Consider the following 21,201-nt stretch of genomic DNA (forward strand, 5'->3'; position numbering starts at 1 on the left):
AGTAGGGACAGGGTTTCACCATGTTGGCCAGGATGGTCTCGATCTCTTGACCTTGTGATCCGCCTGCCTCGGCCTCCCAAAGTGCTGGGATTATAGTTGTGAGCTCACCACCGCACCCTGCCGATTGAAACTTTTAAAAGCATTTCTCTTTTGCTCCCAAGAGCAAAAGGTTTTAACATTTTATTTAAGCATATTATAAGTTTTCTTGTTTTTAAAATGTGTGTATGTGTGTTTTAAAGGTAGCTTTTAGATTGCCCATGGGTACTCACAGAAAGATATAGCCAACTGCATAGCAGGGATATAAAAACTTTGTAATACTGCAGCTCAGGACAAAATCTTGGTAAAAGGAGAGTCATGTTTGAATGTGGGAATTCAGTCTCTATCATATGGGAGTCTATTTGAATCTGCCAGCTTGGCCCTTGGAAACACTTGCTTCAGTTTCTAGATGTTTCTGACAATACTTACACCCGCTACCCAAACACTTCTTTGAGTCTTAAATTAAGTGCGTCATTTTAAGGAAGTGCTTCTTGAAAAGCTAATACTGTGATTCTTTTGTAGTTCATGAGCGTGATGGTTGGGTGTTCATGCACGTATGTGAGATGTGCTACCCTCGAACCTTGTTAAAAGAAAAAACAGCTAATATTATATTAGTATATATCTGTGTGACTACGTGGTTTACAATATTGAAAATAATTTAAAACGGAAGGAACTGGACTCTTTCTTAAGAAGTGTCCCACCCGGTTCTTGCAGATGGTTGTGGAAACTGAGAAGTGCAACATCTCCATGAAGATGGCGTCGCCCGAGGACGTGAGTGAGGTGCTGGCTCACATAGGCACCTGCCTGAGGAAGATATTTCCTGGCCTCTCTCCAGTGTGAGTTTCCCTGGGCAGGGTGAGGAGAGCAAATAACCTGTTCTTCCTCAAAACGGCAAATACAGCAATGCTTTCTTTTTACCCCTTCACTTAGTTCCTCTCTCAGACTTTCTCCTCCTCTTAAACATTAAATATCAAAACCCTTATTCAAAGCCCTTGTGTTTTAGTCTGAGGATTTCTACAGGACTGTGTCTTATTCTTCAAAGAGCTTGAGTGATGAAGGGATTGAGTGATGAAGTCTTTAATTTCGCATAAGACTAAAACAGTAACCTATTAATATAACTCCAGATGTACACGAGTGTGAATTTTACTCACAGCTTATTACCAGAGTGCCAGGGGCTGCATACTTTGTATAGTGGCACCAAGTATAATGTGGATGAAGACAGAGAGGGCTTTATTTTCTTTACTTTTTTATTTTCAGTAACAAGAAACCTAAAAAAATTGAATGTAAAAATCCCTTTTTTTCATTGTCCTCTTAGTGTTCTGAAATACCCATTAGGCATATTAGTAAATTTTGTTCATCCATGCCCTCATATTTTTTGTTAAGCTTTTAAAGTCAGGATTATGTGCTTGGATACCTGAGTTTGTAGTTGGGGGGTGTGTGGGTTGCTGGGATGCAGGAATTAGATTGACTGAGGTGAAAGGCAGAGAGATGCTTATGTCTGAAAGCTCCGTAAAATAATAGTTACAGTCAAAATACCCTCCTGAAAGAAGAACGGGATTCACAGATGGCAGAGAATTTCCCTCCCATTGCTCTCCCAGAAGGCATAAGTGTATACAGGGAAGGGCTGGAGGCCCCTTGTAGACATGTGTAGCATGGTAACTGTGTTCCTTGCATGGTGGAGGTGGGAGGGGAATTTTGGGAACAGTTGCCCTTCATAGAACATGCTCCTCCTGCAATGCCTTGCCTGCAAGTTGAGGGACAAAGAAGCAGGAAAACCTAGACTTTTAGTCATTTAAACCTTATGGATGACTAAAAGTGGCTCAGTGGGGACAGACACTCCCTTTCAAGCTCTTTGGCCTTAAGAGGCCTGCTCAGTTCCCTTCACAGCCCTTCGCAGGCCTCTCTGTCTTCCCCACGTGGTGGGAGGTGAACGCACCAGAATGGAAGGCTGGCCCTGTGCTTGCTGGTTGTTCACCTTGGACTCCTTCCTTCCTGAAGCTTAAGTCTTATGGTTCTCTGATTATCAGGGTAGCTGGTTGCTGGGGGAGCTAAGTATCCCTAGCCTCCATTTCAGTGGAGTGGAGAGGGTGAGCTGGGACTGCCCTCTGACTCCTGCTTGGCTAGAATTTCAGGTATTAGGTGTGTTCAAGGCAAGCTCTCCTGGTCTCTAATCACACACACGGGCAGTTCTGGAGAAGAAGTATGGACAGCAGTGGGTGGTAGGATGAGGTAAGAAGTGAATCCATGGTGGCGATGGGAATTGCCAAGAAGCAAAACTTTCTTAGGAATGGTTTTGACATCATCCTTAAAGCCAACAGAGAACTAGCTAGGGTAATCATGAGTCAACAATAGCTACAACCCACTTTCCTTAAACTACATTTCAGTAATGCGACTTTGTACATGTGTTTCTTTATAATGTGCTCGCTTTCCTTCTAAATTAACACTGATGAAATAAAAAAAATTATTAAGCACCACCTTACTTGGCAAGAGCTTATAATACCCTGGACTTTAACGACACTTCAGAGCAATATTTAGAATCTCTTATTTTCTTTAAAAGGCAGCCTTATTTGTTTAGTATTGTAGGATTTTCAGAAAAATTAACCATTTTTATTTTTAGTTTGGATCCTTCCTTTTTTTTTTCTTCCCAGAGAACATTGAGTAAGAATAGTATTTTCACTTATAGCTTCCATTTAACTTCTTGTTAAAATCTTCAGGCAAATATTAAACAAGTATTAATCACCTCTGTTTCTAGGAAGAAAGTTCCCATGTGTATGTTGATTTCTAAATCTATGACCTCTGCTGTACCCAGGTCTTCATCCCCACTTACCAGCTGCCTGTTGGGCATCTCCACAAGGATAGCCCCAGGCACCTCACACTCACTGTGTCCCACGCTGGACTCCTCACTTTCCCCCCTAAAAATTGCTTGTATTCTGTATTTCTATCTCAATTAATGGCATTGTCATTCACATAGTCTCACAAGTTAAAAGCTGAGCCATGTTCATCTCTTGGTCCTTACTGTCATATTCGATTGGTTGCTAAGCTTTTAAACATATTATCTTAATATCTCATGGTCTGATTCTTTCTCCTTGTTTTCATTTCCACTGCCGTAGTCACTTTCTCCCTTGCATCTTTCTAGTTAGTCTCCCTGCTTCTAGTTCTTCTCTTGCAAGTGATCCTTCATACTGTCATCAGAGTTATCTTTTTATAATTCAAACAGTATCTGTTCTTTGCCTAAGCTCCCAAATGGCCAGCTTTCCTGCTAAAATGTAAATTGTATAGCCTGACTCAGAATACCACTGTTTTCCTCTTCCTGAACACAATCAGGCTCTCTCATATTTTCAGCACCACTATCATAGCTCTAATCCTGACAAATTCCAAAAGATTTAACTCGGGTATCTTCTCATCTGTAGAGAGTCTTTATTCATGTTTCCAAAGAACTTTGGATCATTTCCTGCACTAGTACACATCATACTGTGTTGTAAATGCTTGTTCATACACTTAAATATTCCATGAGTGTTACTGAGTTTCTACTATATGCTAGGCATAGTGCTAAGTGTTAAGGTCCAGCAGTGAACATGGTCCCTGCCCACATGGAACTTACATTTTAACTTGGGGAAACAAACGCTCCAAAGAGGGAAATACATAAATCAAGTAACAGTACCTTTGAGTAAGTGCTATGAGAGTAATAGATGGGGCTAATATAAAGAATAAACTTCTGTCTCCGAAGGCCTCCCTGTGGCCATGGTAACTTCAACAGACCTAGTGGAAGAGAAGGTGCCTGCCCTGTAAAAGGAGGGCAAAGAATATTATCTTCCCAGGGCTTTTGTTCATGCTATTTCTCCTGCCTAGAAAGGGGTTGGTATCTCTGAGGAACTGAAAGATATCCACTTTGGCTGGGGCGTAATGAAGAACAAAGTTGGGAAGGAGTGAGTAATGATGCAAGAGGGGGCTAGCACCAGCGTTGGTGATATAGATGGAGTTGATGTAGAGCCTTGTGGGAAAGAGGTTGGGATTTAGGAGTATTTTCCTTGGAAGCCACTGTAACATTTTAGGGGTGGGAGATGAATCTTTAGATAGTTTATGAAGATCTTTTGTTTGTTTGTTTGTTTTCTGCTAAAGAGAATAGACTGGTGGCAGGGGAAGAGTAGAAGTAGAAAGCTAATTTGGACATTTGTAGTAATCTAGGCAAGAGATGACTGTGGCCAGGAGAAAGGTAGCAGCATTAGGGATTAAGATAGAGAGAGTAGATGTAAGCTTTATTTTAGATGCAGGAGTTGCTGATGGATTAGGTAAGTGTGGGTAAGGGCAGTGAGGAAAGAAAGAGAAGAAAAATAAGGATGGCTTCTCAGATTCTCGTTTAATAACTGGGTGACCAATATGACAGCGAGACAGAGAAGGCCTGGGGTAGGTGGGGGACAAGTTTTTTTCTGGGGGGTGGGATCGGTAGCCATTCTGTTTTACGTATGTAGAATTTGAGATCTATTTGTGTAGGACCTACAAGACCTCCATAGACCTCTCCTCCAAGCTCCATCTAGATGAGGCTATAAGGTAGGCAAATATGTGAGGCTGGAGCTTGGAGGAGAGGTCTGGAGATGGAGCAAGGTGAGTGCCATGAGTACAAGATGGTCTTCACTGCATGGCTGTTGATTATGTCACTTGGAGAAAGATGTGCAGACGAGGCGTACTTGGAATGAGCTCAACACTTAGAGATCAGGTAAACTAGGAAGAGCCACAAATGGAGTTGGGTAAGGACTGGCTGTCAAGGTAGGAAGAAGACTAGTGAAAAACCAGGGCCTGGGAAGGAGTGGTGGCTCTGCAGAATGATGCTGGGGCTGAACAAACTGCAGGCAGAGAGGTGTCCAGTGGGTTGGTGACATGGATAACACAGGCACCTTGATGAGAGCAGGTCTAGGGGTCTGGTTGGGAGGGGCAGACTGCTGTGGTTGAGGGATGAACTCAGAAGTGAGAAAGTGGATGTGGCATGTATGGACAACTTCATAGAGAAGATCAGCTATCAAGGGGAACTGACAAATTGGATGTAGCTAGTGCACTCTGAGGGATTACAGGGGATTTCTGTTTGTGTTTAAAATGGGAGATAAAAGCATATGCTTAAACCATATGGCTGTAATGAGGGGAATGATCAGTAGAAAGAGAGATTTGTTGCTGGAGACTGCCCTAATAAATAAATCAGCAATATCCTTGAGAAAGTGAGAGGCACGGTACAAAACACACCTGTTTTTCCTTCTAGGCTGGGAGCTGCTTAAACAAAGACCATGTTTTTATTAATCTTAAATCCCTAGTTCTTGGCACATAGTAGGTACTGACTGAGGTTTTGGATGAGCACATACACTTCACACTTACTCCATGCCCAGTACCTTGTTGGATGATGTACCACGGGGCATAGAGAAGTCAGAAGACAGTGGCTCTGCCTTCAAACCATGAACTCATTAGCTGAGGTAACCTGAAGCAAATGAGACAGGAGATGACTGGGTGTAAGTGGGAGATGAATGAGCACAGGCTGGCTTTGCAGAGGAGATTTACTGCAAATGGATGGAGAGAAATCAGAGGAGAGAGTAGGGAAAGGAAGGCAATTCACATGAAGAGACCAGTCGGAGAGAAGGTGCAGATTATAATTTGGAAAATACCTTGGCAGAGAATTAAATTACCTAAATGTATTTATTTGCTTTCCTCTTTCCTACCCAACACACACAATTAGCTTGTCATAATAAGCCTAATATTTTGTGGTTTCTATGTTATACCTTTACTCTTGAAGTTCCTTAGATTGCATTACATGATTTTGGCAGGAGAAACATATAATTTTATTGGTTTTGGTTGTTGTGACTAGAGAGGGTGGAGAAATGGGTAACCGTATCTTTTCTCCTACATTCCCAGTATGCCTTAAGTCCAAGCTATCAGTCAGGGCAATATTTGCTTTATATAAATAATACACAATAGAACATGCAAAACAAAATATATTTCCAGTAATGTCATATATTCCACTCATGATAAACTGGAGAATATGAAACTATATTTAGAATCCTTAGACCTTGTATGACTCGTTTGTCCCATCAAATTTGTTTTCTGAGCCTGTCATGGGGACCCTCATCTCCTTCCTTGCTTAGGGCACTTCTGGTGGTGATTGATGAACAGAAAAGGGCCTCATGAGGAGGTATTAGGAACTAGGTGAATCAAGGGGAGTTAGAGCCCAGAAGATTCTCAGTTTGGGTAATCAGTTATTGAATAGTCTATGAATGACTCTGTATAAATGAACTTATAACTCCAAAGATCTGAATTTCTGATTTTACCCATATATAATTCTGAAAATAACATCCATCATCCAAATCAAATGTATGAAAATACACAGCCTGGGCAACATAGTGAGATCTCATTTCTACTAAGAAATTTTAAAAACTAGCTGGGTGTGGTGGTGCATGCCTATAGTCCCAACTAATGGGAGGATCACTTGAGCCCAGGAGTTTGAACTTGCAGTGAGCTGTGCTCACACCACTACCCTCCAGCCTGGGTGACAGAGTAAGACCCCATCTCAAAACACACAAACATATATATGGGTGTCTGTGTGTGTGTGTGTGTGTGTGTGTATGTATGTATATGTAGTCAGCTCTTATAGTCAAGAGAATGCAGGTTGGAAAAAAATGAAGGATTTAAATTAAAAGTTGTAGTATTTACATGTCATATTTTCTCCCTATTTCCTGTATCCAAATATGTTAGGATGTTTCCCTCTCCCTCTCTCCTTCCCTTCTAAGATGACATTTTCTCCTCATTAAATATGGAAAGTTTAATTCAAAATATAGAGAACATGTAAAGTATAAAGAAGAAAATTTAAGTTAAATTTAAAAGTCAACCCAACTCAAATCGCTGTTATCGTGTGTTTTGTTAATATTCCAATCTTTGCTGTAGATTGTCCTTGGAGGCCTCACCTCTCAGACAGTGACAGCCCTACGGGTTGAACTAGGGAAGGGGTTAGAGCCTCAGTGTTGTCATCTGTTTTCTCAGGGTTGTCTGTGATGGCAGTTCTCTTCAGGAAGTTGTTCTGTGTTACAGCCTTCAGCTTTTCTACTGTCAAGAACCTTGACTGTTCTCCAAAACAAAGCTAGATTTTTTTTTAGTATTAAATGATATTGTTAATACAGGTATGAGGTATGAAAATGTGAGGTTATTATGGAGAAAGCTGATGAAATAGGAGTTTATATATAAACAAGAGAAAGGTGGTTGCTGTGTTTTGGTAGTCTCTTCACTTTGCAAAGCAGTAGGTAGCCTTTTGTTGTGGTGTGGCTTGCAGCATTAAAGCATGTGCCATTCTGGAGACAGTTGCCATGTTGCATAGGCTGAGCATTGGAATTGAATTTTAAATCAATTAGTGTAAGTACATTAAAATATAATTTTTTGTGTCAATAGTTTATCATGAGATTTGCATGGAGAGTTGCTGTGTTTGTTATCTAGTTTGCTATTTCTTGCTGCCACATATAACTATTTTCTGAGTCTTGTGCAAATCAAATGCATATAGTGCAAATGCTGAATCAGCGCTAGTGCTGCCTGCTTGTGAGAGACATGTCTTGCTTATGTTTTGTTTTGGGATTTTGGTTTACCTTTTGTGGTGCTTATTTGGACAACAAATCTCTGTCCTGTCTGTGTAACACTCTGTGTGTGTGTGTGTGTGTGTGTGTGTGAGCTGGTGCCCAGTAATAAATACAGTGTTGGGGCTTCTTGCTCTCATTTAACTACAGGCAGAAAACAACTTCTGTAGAGTGGATTCTCCTCTCACTCGTTATTTGTATGCACAGTGTCAGCATAGATAAGAAACAGTTCCCACCTTCTGGAAATTTAGTATTTACAACTTTATCTCTTACGGAAATGAATAATTTCATGAGACTCCTTTAGCTCCTGAAATCTCAGTTAAAAAAGAAAAATGAGAACTGTAAAGAAGCAGAGCTACTTGAAAAGGCCCCGCTGGACATGTTGGAAGGTTGGTTCGCACAGATGTCTGCCCTAGCTGCTGCCTCCCTTAGTCTCTGATTGATTTCCCCTTAACCCTGAGTGTGAATGCCCACTGTTGTTTTTCGAGTAAAACTGAGGCTCTGGTTTCCAAATCTACCATCAAGATTAATTTATTTCTTTTGGTAATTGTAGACTGACAGCTTCCTGTTTTTAATCCCACCAGCTTCCGGTCAAAGATTTTTGCCATATTTTCTTCCTGTGTTTGAGTAGCTAAACCACATATGTATCATCAAAAGAGCATGATCTGCAGTTTTATGGAGACAAAGCAAGAATTTTAAAAGAGAAATGTGATCCTAGATGAGGTCAGACAGAAGTCCAGCTTTCTGTGTCCAAGGTTTACCTAATTGAGTTGAATAATGGCTGAATCTACTTCTGACAGCCTTGCTGTTTTTTTGCATGACATCTGCTTCATTGTCTTGATGTAGACAGAATATAATGCCATTAAAATGCCAGATGATGGTTTTGAACCAAGATGAACAATTCCAAATTGCCAGATTCTATAATATTGCTTTAATTATAATGTCTTCTCAAACATGATTACCCCAAGTTGTTAAAATAATGCTTCTTAATCACAGGTTCCTTTGGGTAAAATAGACAAAAATCTTGCTACACTTGTAGATCTTGTGCATTTACACGGAATTTGAAGAAATTAATGACATCTAACATGAATTAGGTGAACAGGCATACCTTAGAGATACCACGGGTTTGGTTCCAGACCATTGCAGTAAAGTGAGTCAAGAACTTTTTGGTTTCTCAGTGCATATAAAAGTTGTGTTTACTAAAGTATGCAATAGCATTATGTCTAGAAGAATATATATACCTTAAAAATACTTTGTTGCTAAAAAATGCTAGCAGTCACCCGAGCCTTCAGTGAACTGTAATGTTTTTGCTGGAGAAGGTTTTGCTTGTGTCCATGCTGATATCTGCTGTGACTATCAGGGTGGTGGTTGCTAAGGGTTGGGGTGGCTGTGGCAATTTCTTTTTTCTTTTTTTTTTTTTTGAGACGGAGGTTTCCTCTCGTTGCTCAGGCTAGAGTGCAATGGCACGATCTCGGCTCAGTGCAACCTCTGCCTCCTGGGTTCAAGCTGTTCTCCGGCCTCAGCCTCCCAAGTAGCTGGGATTACAGCTTGTCCTTTGAAGCTTTGAAGCCTGAGATTGACTTCTCCCTAGCTAAGAAAGTCCTGGATGACATCTTCTTCCAATAGGAGGCTCTTTCATCTACATTGAAAATCAGTTGTTTAGTGTAGCCATCTTCATCAATGATCTTAGCTGTATCTTCTGGATAACTTATTTCAGCTTCTTCATCAGCACTTGCTGCTTCATCTTGTACTTTTATGTTATGGAGACAACTTATTTCCTTAAACCTCATGAACCAACCTTTGGTAGCTTCCAACTTCAGCTTCCTGCCCTCTCTCAGCCTTCATAGAACTGAAGAGAGTTAAAGCCTTGTTCTGGATTACGCTTTGGCATAGGGAATGTTTCATTCCAGACCACTAAAACTTTCTGCATCTCGGGAATAAAGCTGTTTCACTTTCTCATCATTCACATGTTCGTGGAAGTAGCGCTTTTAACTTCCTTAAATAACTTTTCCTTTGCATTTGCAATTTTGCTAATTTTTTGTCACAAAAGGCCTAACTTTCAGCCTGTCTTGGCTTTCCATGTGCCTTTCTCACTAAGCTTAATTGTTTCTAGCTTTTGATTTGAAGTGAAGAGATGTGCGACTCTTCCTTTCACTTGAACACTTAGAGGCCATTGCAGGGTTATTAATTGGCCTAAATTTCAATATTGTGTCTCAAGTAATAGGGAGGCTTGGTGAAAGGGAGAGAGAGAGGAATGGTTGTCAGTGGAGCAGTGAGATCACACACACTTTTAAGTAGCTAAGTTTGCTGTCTTATATGGGTGTGATTCATGGTCCTCCAAAATAGTTGCAATAGTAACATCAAGGATCACTGATCACATCACCAAAACGGATATAATAATAATGAAAATGTTCGAGATATTGCGAGAATTACCAGAATGTGGCACAGAGACAGGAAGTGAGCACATGCTGTTGGAAAAATGGCGCTGACAGATTCGCTTAATGCAGGGTTGCTACAAAGCTTCAATTGGCAAAAAATGCAATACCCGTGAGGCACTCACAATACCTGTGAGTATAAATAAAATGAGGTATGTCGGAACCTGATTATGCCTTAGTCATAAAACTTACAAAGAAGTAGGGGGAATATTTTCCATGCTGACAGAATGTGTGTACTTAAATGATTTGATACGTATTTGAGGTTTTCTCCAGGAGTAGAGCCCAACCAGGCAACCTCTCAGGCCCTAGCATATTTTATCTGGAATCCATCCATTCAATCAGAAAATGTAAATAACAGGGAACATTTTCTTCCAGTCTCAAGAAGAGCTCTTTCAATCACAAGGTGATTGAAATTCATAAGAATGACTGAGAGCATTGTATGTAGCAGAGTGCCTTGAAATCATTAAAGATGAAACTATATTCAATATGAGTTAATATATTTATTTCACCACCTCTCACCCACGTCCTGTCATGGTTCTGGGTGACTGACACCCTGACACCCTTCCTCACAGCTCATGGCCCCTTCACCTCTACCCTACTTCCACTTGCTTTTGTGGCCACATGATCTCGTCATCTCCTGAAACAGCTTATTCCATGGTGAAAAAGCAGTTTAGCCCTCCGCGTCTGACTACAGCCTTTCACTTCCCCTCCCCTGGAAGTACCAGTATTTGGACTTTTTCAAGGCCTCCAGACTGGGGATGGCTTGGCTTTCTCTTCTTCTGCCACCCCTGTCCTGCCTTCCTGTCCGTTCTTAACTGCTCAGCCCACAACATCCATGACTTCACCTAGTCCTTATCAATATCCTCTGCTCCTTCTTTCCCCACTGTTTTTCGGACACACGCACCTGGAAATCCTGTATCCTGCAGCAAGCCAGCTGCCTACCTCTCCATATACATTTGGGCTGCTGAGGGCTGCAGGAGAAAATCCCATAGCTATTTAGCCCTGAACCACCAAGAATCCATGACCTTCACTCTCAGCTGGACTCTTAACAGTCTTGGAAAGTTCTGTTTTATTTCTCAAGCTATGTTTTCTATTTCTCAATTTTGTAGAAAATTGAGAGCAAATACCTACACAGGCAGATATTTGTTCACAGTGCCCATCTAATCATCATGTACTCTGTTTACAGTCTGCCATGGCTCCTCATTGCCCTGAGAATAAAATCTAAATCCTTTTATTTGATCTGCGAGGCTCACCATGGCCTGGAATTTTGCTTGGCTCCCCAGATTCTTCTGTTACTCCTCTCCTTATTTCACATCATTTGCCAACTATTTTGAACTAAATTGAGTTTCTGATAAGCATGGGCTTTCTCATCTTTGGGGGTGTGCTGTTCCTTTATCTGAAACACTTTCCTGGACCCTAGCTCACACCTCCTCTTGCCACGCTTCACCTGATTGTCTCTTTTTGCCCTCTTATGGGTCTTAGCAGAGATATATCTTATACCCTGAACTTTCCTTGTGTTAGTTCTCTTCCACTAGTGCCTGGTTATTCGTCTGTTTCTCACAATAGACTGCTAGCTTTGCGAGGGCAGGGGCAGCATCTGTGTTTAATCATGGTTGTATGCCTAGTACCTGGTTTTGGGTCTTGACACTCTGTAGATCTTTCGTAAAAATTTTTTGAGTGAATTAATGAATTTATAAACTATTCATTAAGCGATTACTTAACATATATTGACATTACCACACACCAGGGATTCTTCTTTTTCTTTTTCTTTTTTTCTTTGACAGTCTCCCTCTGTCACCTAGGCTGGAGTGCAGTGGTGCAATCTAACTGCAGCCTCTACCTCCCATGCTCAAGCAGTCCTCCCACCTCAGCCTCCTGAGCGGCTGGGACACAGGCACATACTACCACACCTGGCTAATTATTGTAGTTTTTGTATAGATGGTGTTTTGCCATGTTGCCCAGGCTGGCCTTGAATTCCTGGGCTCAAGTAATCACCTGCCTTGGCCCCCTGAAGTGCTGGGATTACAGGCTCAGCCCTGGGGGTGTTATTCTAATAACTTTATAGGTACTATTATTATTTTTTTCTCACAATAACTCTATGGGATAGCATCTCAGAAACTGACAAATTGAGAAATGTATCAGTTCCTGAATAAGGAAACTTTGGGGTGGTTGGCTGTACTTTAAACCACTACTCTGGCTTGTCTCTGCATGTGTGGGCAAGAACTTTGTTAGGTTCTGAGGAGGAGGATGGGGGGTTGGGAGGAGCTGCACGTGTTCTCTGCCCCAGAAGAATCATGGCCCAGGGGAAGGGATAGCAAAAGGAATAACTATTCCAGTATGACTTGATCAGTTTCTTGATGGACATCTGTGCAAGGCACTATAGAAGGGACAGAAGAGATTTTTACTTTAATTAATTGAAAATTAGTAATTTATGTTTGGTATACGTGTAATCTAGTAATTCATTAAGTGGAACACACTTTTCAAACTATTCTAACAAAATCTAACGTTATAAAACTATAACATGAAAACTATATTGCTAAATACCTTTCTTCTACAAAGGAAAGCTATAGGGATTTATTGTTATGTTTTCTAGATCTCCAGCTCTCTAGTGCTGAAAAAATAAAATTATATTTACTGAAATTGAAGTGACACTCATCTTTGTTTTAAAAAAAGGAATGTGACAAAATTTATTTCTATGTGCAGTTGAAAAATGTGGTTTGTGAAATGTGTTGTTGTTGATCTTACAGGAGAATCATGAAAAAAGTCTCCATGGAGCCGCCTGAGCGCCTGGCTAGTCTCCAGGCTCTGTGGGACAGCCAGACCGTGGCTGAGCAGGGCCCCTGTGGTGAGCATGCATTTTAAAACTGCAATGTGAATAGCTGGATGGATATCCCCCTGCCAGGAAGTTAAGTCTATTCCTAGTGTGCTACTGTAAAGGTGCAATTAGTTTCAAGGTGTAATTAGCAGCGCACAGACTTTAGATTGGTGGACAAAAGTCCTATATTTAAGCTGTATTGCATCCTGCTATGTACTTACTATAGAACAGGGAGGAGAATCTTTGCTGTTTTCCCCCCTAAAAAGGAAAAGGATAATCAGTATTGTCAACATCAGCCATATTTAAGCTTTAAAATTTTAATTTAAAAATCGTTTTGCCAAAGACCTGTCAGTGTTTTTGTTGTATGTTTCAGGTGGATTTTCTCAGATGTATGCCTGTGTTTGTGACTGGCTTGGATTTTCTTACAGGGAAGAAGTACAATGGGTAAGAATGTCTGTGTACATGTGCGTGAGCACACACACTCCTGGAAAATATGGTAATCTTTGGCTGGCTTATTTTTCTTTTTTTCCCTTCATTTATTTTTCACTTAAAATCTTCATTTCTCAGATTACATAAAAACCTGACATTGTCATTGTCTAATTCTCACTGTCTCTCTTGCTTCCCTGGTCATCTGCATGGACTGATTACATGACTGAATTATATTTCAAATAGGATGTGGATACAATTTATCTTACTCAAGACACCAGGGAATTGAATTTACAAGATTTTAGTCATCTTGACCACAGGTAAGCTCCCTTCCTTCCTTCCTGCCTTCCTGCCTTCCTGCCTTCCCGCCTTCCCTCTCCTCTCTCCTCTCTCCTCTCTTTTCTTTTCCTTTCCTTTCCTTTTTTCTTTCTCCTTTCCTTTCTTTTCCTTTCCTTTTTCCTTTCCTGCAGTTCTCTGTTGGCACTTAGGGCTGTACATTATCTCCAAAGAATTGTTTTATAAGAGGAATCAGGACAATCTAAGAATCTCTAGATTTTTGCCTTTCAGGTTATAGTTTCAAATGTTTATCACTGTGGATGACTTGTGGAGGTGCATGTGTGTATCCAAAATCCAGAGTTCGTAGTTAGAAAATATGCTGAATTTTACCATAAAAACAGTATAATTCTTAGGCTCTTATATCGGCCTGCAAGAGTCTGTGTATTCTACCCTGTCTATAAAATGTAGTATTATTTTACCTAATTGCTATTTAGAACATTTTTTCAAGGATGAACTTCCATACTGAAATTCTAAGATATGACTTTTAGTTCAGAGTTTCTTTATGAATTGGGCATTGGTAGGGTGTATGTGTATGTTGGTGAAAATCAGTTTGCCAGTATCTGCCATGTGATAGTGATAATAAAGTCATGAAACCTGTTACAAGTTATTTGAGAAACTTTTAGGTTTAAGATCTTAACTTGAATATATTTAGGGCTATGGCTTGTGAGATTCAGGCCTCAGAGAAAAGCTTCATTTGCTCCCCATGTCTCTTAACAAGAGCAGACCTGGCAAATTTGTTTTGCTCTCTCACAGTTGAGCCCGGCCCTGTTCCAGAATGTCTGGGAATTTATCTTGGCCTATCCCAATCTCTTCAACCCTGAATACACTGCTACTTACTGTAGGTAGGCAGAGGTCAGCCCCCTGCTTAATAAACTCCAACCCAATAAATCTTTTCCCTCTGATTGGAATTGAGAGAGAAATCTGGGATTCTAGCTATATCATTTGTACCATTTGGACAACTGGAGTGTCACAGAGGATTGTTGTTGCCCATATGTCATCTCAGCACCAGCATCTTGCCCCCCAAAATACCGTTTTGAATTATTTTCCCACCTACCTGGCAGGAAATCCAGAATTGCAGTGTGGTCCCTGAAGAGCTCTAGCCAACTGAATCGGGCAGGGAAAAAGTATACTAGCTGGATATACCTCGTCTTCACACAGCCTGCGTCTATGGAAGATGGTGAAGCAGGCTCACCTGTGTCTGTAGTTGTGGCTGATGTACCTCAATCCTCCATTTCTCAGGCAATTTTTTTTCTTTTCCTGCTTAGAGCAGTTCTCCTTCTTGCTATAAGTGAGGCAACTTTATACTTTCAAATTCAGGCAAGATGTTTCCTGTGTAGCTCATAAAAAAGTGAACTGAGAAAGAAAAAGGGAAAATATTTTTCTTCATAAGTATTTTCCAATAAAACAAGAAAATTGCATGTAGAATAAGATAGAACTTCACAGTCATCCAGTGTTTGGTCTCAGCGTTTTTGGTCCCTTTACAAATCTTGAAAATGATTGATCTTTGCTTTTTGTAGGTCAAAAACATTGGTATTTACAATATTATAAATTAAAACTAAAATTTGAAATATTTATTAATTTAAAAAAATGACACTAATAAACCAAACCATTACGTACTAACATAGTACCATAGCACCATGGTACCATTTTAATGAAAAGGTAAATATATTTTCCAAAACAAATCAGCAAGAAGAGTGGCATTGGTTTATCTTTTTGCAGATCTTTTTAATGTTTGACTTAATAGAAGACAGCTGGATGCTCATATCTACTTCAGCATTCACAAAATTGTGGTATGTTGTTTTGACTGAAGTATAAAAAGAAAATCCAGCCTTAAAGGTGTGTAGTTAGAAAAGGGAGTATTTTCAATAGCCTTGTCACATAGTTGTGGCTATTCTTCCTTGGTACTTCACCACAACTCAGTAAGTGGTGGTTTCTTAAAGATAAGTTGCAATGTAGAATCAGAACCATATCAACGAACTTTTTAAAATTTTTTTACATTAAAGTCTGTTTGGTCTATCTTATCCTTCCACTGGGTCTTATCCATACATAATTTTGTAGCATTGTACATTGGTAACTTAGAAAATATTGGTTCATCGAGTTATACATAGTTTTCAAGTATCTTCCTCTTGTATAATAGCAAAAGAAAAAAGAAAGACATTTGATAACTATCATCACTGATCTTACAGAACTTTTTTAAAATACTTCAGAGCTGTCGAGCTCATAGTAGCAGAGAAAAGTTTTCCAAAATCTAAATTTTTGCTTGAAAGATACAATTTTACTATTGGGGAAAAACAAAACAAAACAAAACAAAAAAAACATAGTATCAGGTGAAATGATATCTTGAAGTGACCAGATTACTTCTTACATTTTAGAGGGAATGTCTACCAAATCCCAAATCTAAATAACTGTATATTGTCATTTTTTTGTGATGGCCCCCTGAAGAAAAGGAGCTAGTTCTGCTTAAAAATGCAGCTATCACACGAACACTTTACATTGAGACAGTGATCACTTTGATATATAGAGGAACATCTCATTTTGAACATACTTCTCATTTTGTTACACAGGATATTAAAACGTTTGTACTTAAGAGCTAAAATTTAATAAAATGAGTAATGTTTACTGCTTCACTGAGGACATTCTAAAATGAAATCGACGTTTGTTTAAAAAACTAGGAGCTTGTGCCAGTGAAGACGCCCGCCTTGGCTTGTGCTCAGGTGCTAGCAGTTTTCCTCACCTTTGCTTTTGTACCTTCCATGCAAAAGTCAACACAGTGAAAGGATAAGTTTGTTGTAGTATTGTTATGAAAACGATTTTGAACCTGTGAACCTCCTGAATGAATCTCAGGGTCTCCAAGGGTCCATCCTTGGAGAACATCTGGCCCATGGGAGTGAAGACACTGTAGGGCAGCTGGAGGTGTTTTTTTTTTTTGACTTACTTTATTATGCCATAATGGTTTTTATACCATTGGTAGGTATGTATAGGGTCAGTGCTAAACTTTTCAGCTAACCCATGTTTAATTTGGTCTCATCCAGCAACTAACCCACCATGTTTAATTAATCTGTAGGCAAAGGGAAACTATATTTAAATAAGCCACTAAATACAGTTACCTGAAATATGTAGCATGAGAAATTTGTCAAACTTTTTAGAAAAATTATCTACTAATTCCTTAGTTGGAGAATTTTCATTTCATCAGTAAAGACTGCATTAGTGGGGTAGACCCAAATAATCGACTTTTCTTGCTTAATTAAGGGGCTAGAAGGACATTTGTCGTTATTGAGACTCTAGTGGAGGATTTGGAAAACTTTTTTTTTTTTTGGTCAAGGACCAGATAGTAAATATTTTAGACTTTATGAGCCAGACAGTTGCTGTTGCAATTATACAATTCCACTGTGGTAGCTTAAAAACAGACCTAGACAATATATGAATGAGTATTTCTATGTTCCAATAGAACTGTATTTGCACAAATAGGTGTCATGAGCTGTAGTTTGCTGATACCTGCTCTAGATCAGCTGCCTCTAATGTGAAATGTATGTATCTAGAGAAAAATCCAAGTTGGGGTACAAAAAAGTAGTGAAACTTTATATTTATTATTGACTCATTTTAACATTTCTCCTTGTTTTATAATATGTGTGTAAATATTACTATTGTAGTCTTTGGAATGCAATAACTAAATATTAAAAAACAAGATGGTACTCAAATTTTTTTTTACTGTTTTTTACTAGTTTTACTATTAAAATTAGAGCCAGGTTATATATAAAGAGACTGCTCTCAGTCCTTTTAGATGGGCTTTGATAGTATTTCGCTAATTGAATTACAACATATTTTATTAGCTGAATATTTCGATGTAGTGGAAACTTGAACATGCTAATTCATGAAGGCATCAGTCTGCACTTAAATGGCATAGTTGTAGGATTCATTGTGTCATAAGTTGACGTGATGTGTGTGGGTTATTCTCTTAACCTCTACTGGTATTTTTCTCGTTGAGGTGTGAGTTACAGAGAAGAGGAATTAGAAAATTTGGAGGTATCAGAGAAGACATCAAATGGGCTATGTGTTGAGCTGGAGTTTGTTAGCAAAAATGGGGAGACATTCTCGTATGTATACATTAATTTTCCCACTATGACAATTAGTTCCTATATTCCCTTTTTGAGCATATTTGAACATATGTCCCCTATTTGAACGTAATTCAGATACAATCATGCAACCATGTTTGCCACTTATTTTTATTAAAATTAGTTTCTGCATGCATTTGTATGTCAAGATCTGTGAACTTCATATTACAACTAGAGTTCCTTGTAGAAAGCTGTACTCGCTTCATAGAGTCAATAAAAAAACTCTTCTGACTGGCCATCATCCAAAGCTTTATTTTTTCATTCCACTTTTTCTTGCCATTATATTTAGTCTTCATACTTAGAAACATCCATTTGTAACAGTCCTTAAAACCATCAGTGCTTCTGGAATGGAAATTCACTGAGGGCTAGGCTGTGTCTGTCTTGTTCATGCTCTGTGATGTGATACTCTACAGTCAAGCCATTGTCCCAGAATAAAGGATTTTTAAGGGACAGTGAGTGATCTGCTCTAGTGGAGCACATCAGAATCCTGCGAGGTAGGATTATTTCTAGAAAGCCTGTCAGATTACTCAAATATTGTTTACTACCCTGCTCAGGTCAGCAGTTACAGCTTTAATGACATTCTTAACCCCATTTTGCTTGAAGCCGTGGCTAAATTCTATCTGGATTCTTATACAGCTCCATTTGTTTCTTTTAGTTTTACTCATCCAGGTCACTATTTTCTTCTGCCTGGAGGTTTGTAACTACCATTTTCCCAGGACCAGTTCAGATTCAAAGCCGGGGATTTGAGTCATGGGAGAGGCACTGATGTTAATGTCACAGGTCTGAGAGGATGAAACATGGCTTTGGCACCTTGCTCATCTGAAGCACAGAGATGGAGGAAGCAACATTCTGTCTGTGTGGGACCCCATCACCACACGTGAGACATGGTTTTAGAAGGTCCAGGTGTGGTGACAGGGCAGTGCCTTGGTCATTGTTCTGTCAGCAAGAGCCCCTACTACTGTCCTCACCCCTCTGATTTGCCTAGGATCTGCTCTTCTTCAGACATAGGCCCAGTGTTAGGACACTGTGCCCCTTATATCATGTGATCTATAGCCACAGGAACCGAAGGATGGAGAGGCATGTGCATCGTCCTGTCCTGGGGATGCTTTATCAGTCATCCAGCTTGCTGTTCTCTTTTCAATGTGGACTTGGCTTCCTGTTTCTATATATCTTGCTACTTGACTAAAACCTATTAGACCTATCTAGGTGCTTCATGGTAATTTGTAAGCAATTTGAATGTTGTGATAATGTTTTCTTATTTATTTACTATGGTTCTATCAGAACTGAATCTAGGACCAGTCCCTCTGTTGTTGCTGAATAAGCATTCAGGAATAAGGATGACAGTGATCATGCTAGATCTAGCCAGTTAATCTCTGGAGAACCGTAATTAGGAAGTACTTGGAAAAATGCCCACTCCAGTTGTTATTTATAAAATGTCCAGTTGGCATCTTATTTAAGTATATTCTTTCCGTTTGTTCTGTTTTAGGTTATCAGTAGGCCAAAAAAAAGCATAGATTGAAAATTTGTTGTAAATTTCTCATGGGATTTCTCAAAGGTCTGTGAGCTGACATGTTAAAAAATTTAATTACACTGTAATTTGGAGTGGTAGGGAATTATGAAGGTAGAGGTACTGGTGCCAAGAAGAAGAAAATATATAGCTATAACTACATTGATTTCTCGTGTTCCTGAAAGATATTAAAGAGGAGCTAATCTCATGAATTCTTTGAAGACTCAATGACATGCATCATTGAGCTTCAACTTGGCTCACAAGAGTCCAGGCAGCAGATTCATGCTTTTTTGTGTTGTCGTATTTCTTACTGATCAAGGTGACATTCTTGAGTGTGATACTATCAGGAAAGAGTTCTGAGTGTGGATTATGTTTGGCAAGGTTGTACTGAGGACACTGCTGTCATTCTTTCCCTAATCAAAGATCCTTTTTTTTTTTTTTTTTAAATTCCTTGTCTCATTTATAAAAGCATTGCTGTTTGGAGAGTGGAATCAGGTGTGAACACCATTGGCTTCTGTTTCCAGTCCTGAATTTCTTGAAATAGTTCTGTAGGACAGTAGTCCTCAACCTGGGTGAGGTGAACTCTAAGGAGCGAATAAGATGATGATATGTTGGGGATGTGACGCTAATAGTAGAACTTGATTTTTGTCTAATTTTTCTTATTCATTTTATTTATGCATGTGTGTATGTTTTATACTGAGCTTAATATATTAGTGCTGCAGTACATGTGTATGATTTATAGATTAACACATTTTTTAGAGGGGGGAATATTCAGAATTCCTTGCTGTTGGGGATGAATGATCAAAAAATGTAGAGACCACTCATTTAGACCTCTAGGAATGTCCTCATCTGGGAACTGTTTTAGGTATTTACATCCTTCCCAGAGTTGATGAGTGGTTCCACTAATGATTTAATAATATACAAGACATAAGTTAGGATAGCAGGAAGGAATAGCTCATTTGTGACATTCTTAACTTTTTAAAACTCTCCAACTCCCATTTTCAAAATAGATGGAATGGAGAAAAGTAAATTATTCCCAGAAAGGCTATCAAATGAATATGTCAGGAAATGATAGTGCTAGGCTCTGAGTTTTTCCACGAGAGTGCATAATCTATTGTGTGCATGCATGGAGCATGAAGAGTGGCAAGGCTGTGCATTCTTGCATTAAAACACCTCCTTTGAGCCTTTAAATGTTTATAAGATTTATTAGAGGGAAATCTTCACTCCTATGGTAGGTGGATATATAAGAATAATCATGATGTTGTTCATTGAATTACTGCTCTATTTGTGCTTTTCTCGCGTTGCAGGTTGTGGGACTTGCTAGATGTCCTTCACATCCATCAGTTATTTTTGTTCTTTAACACTTTCCTGGTGTATTTAACACTGTCTTTACACAGTGTTTTTGAAATTTCAGAGAGATGGCAGGCAGGGCAAAGGGAGTAAGGAGGGAAATTTGTACTGATAATAATAACTAGGAAAATTAAATTCTTATAAAATCATACAGATCAGAAAGATGGGATCAAACAAGGTAATCTAGGTTTAATGGGTTATCTAGAATGTAGAGTAGTAAAGAATTTGGCAAGAGATCTAGACTCAATCCCTTGCCAACTTCTTTGTTTTTGCATTTTACCTTTTTATTGATGTTCAGAAAAAAGGGGATGGTACAATTGTCACTTCAGAATACATCTTAATACTCCGCTAAAAATACAAAAATTAGTCAGGCATGGTGGCACATGCCTGTAATCCCAGCTACTTGGGAGGCTGAGGCAGGAGAATTGCTTGAATTGGAAGGCAGAGGTTGCGGTGAGTCGAGATCCACCACTGCACTCCATCCTGGGTGACAGAGCGAGACTCCGTCTCAAAAAAAAAAAAAGAAAAAAAAAAAAAATAAAACCTTACCTTTTCCTTTAAAATTTTAATTTAAAAATCGTTTTGCCAA

The 21,201-nt window shown here is 39.3% G+C and overlaps 1 protein-coding gene across 2 annotated transcripts in view; it reads left to right on the forward strand.

The window, feature by feature from the left end:
- The window catches only part of LRRC16A (leucine rich repeat containing 16A), a 346,863-nt gene that overhangs the window by 161,417 nt on the left and 164,245 nt on the right, over positions 1-21,201 (forward strand). For both annotated transcript variants that reach the window (XM_011962810.1, XM_011962811.1), the window contains exons 5-8: positions 751-872; positions 12,814-12,911; positions 13,255-13,325; positions 13,554-13,627. In XM_011962810.1, the coding sequence (XP_011818200.1) occupies positions 751-872; positions 12,814-12,911; positions 13,255-13,325; positions 13,554-13,627 (365 nt within the window). The remainder of the gene's footprint in view (positions 1-750; positions 873-12,813; positions 12,912-13,254; positions 13,326-13,553; positions 13,628-21,201) is intronic.

The sequence above is a fragment of the Colobus angolensis genome, unplaced genomic scaffold, assembly GCF_000951035.1.
Source record: "Colobus angolensis palliatus isolate OR3802 unplaced genomic scaffold, Cang.pa_1.0 Scaffold6, whole genome shotgun sequence".
Classification (NCBI taxonomy): Eukaryota; Metazoa; Chordata; class Mammalia; order Primates; family Cercopithecidae; genus Colobus; species Colobus angolensis.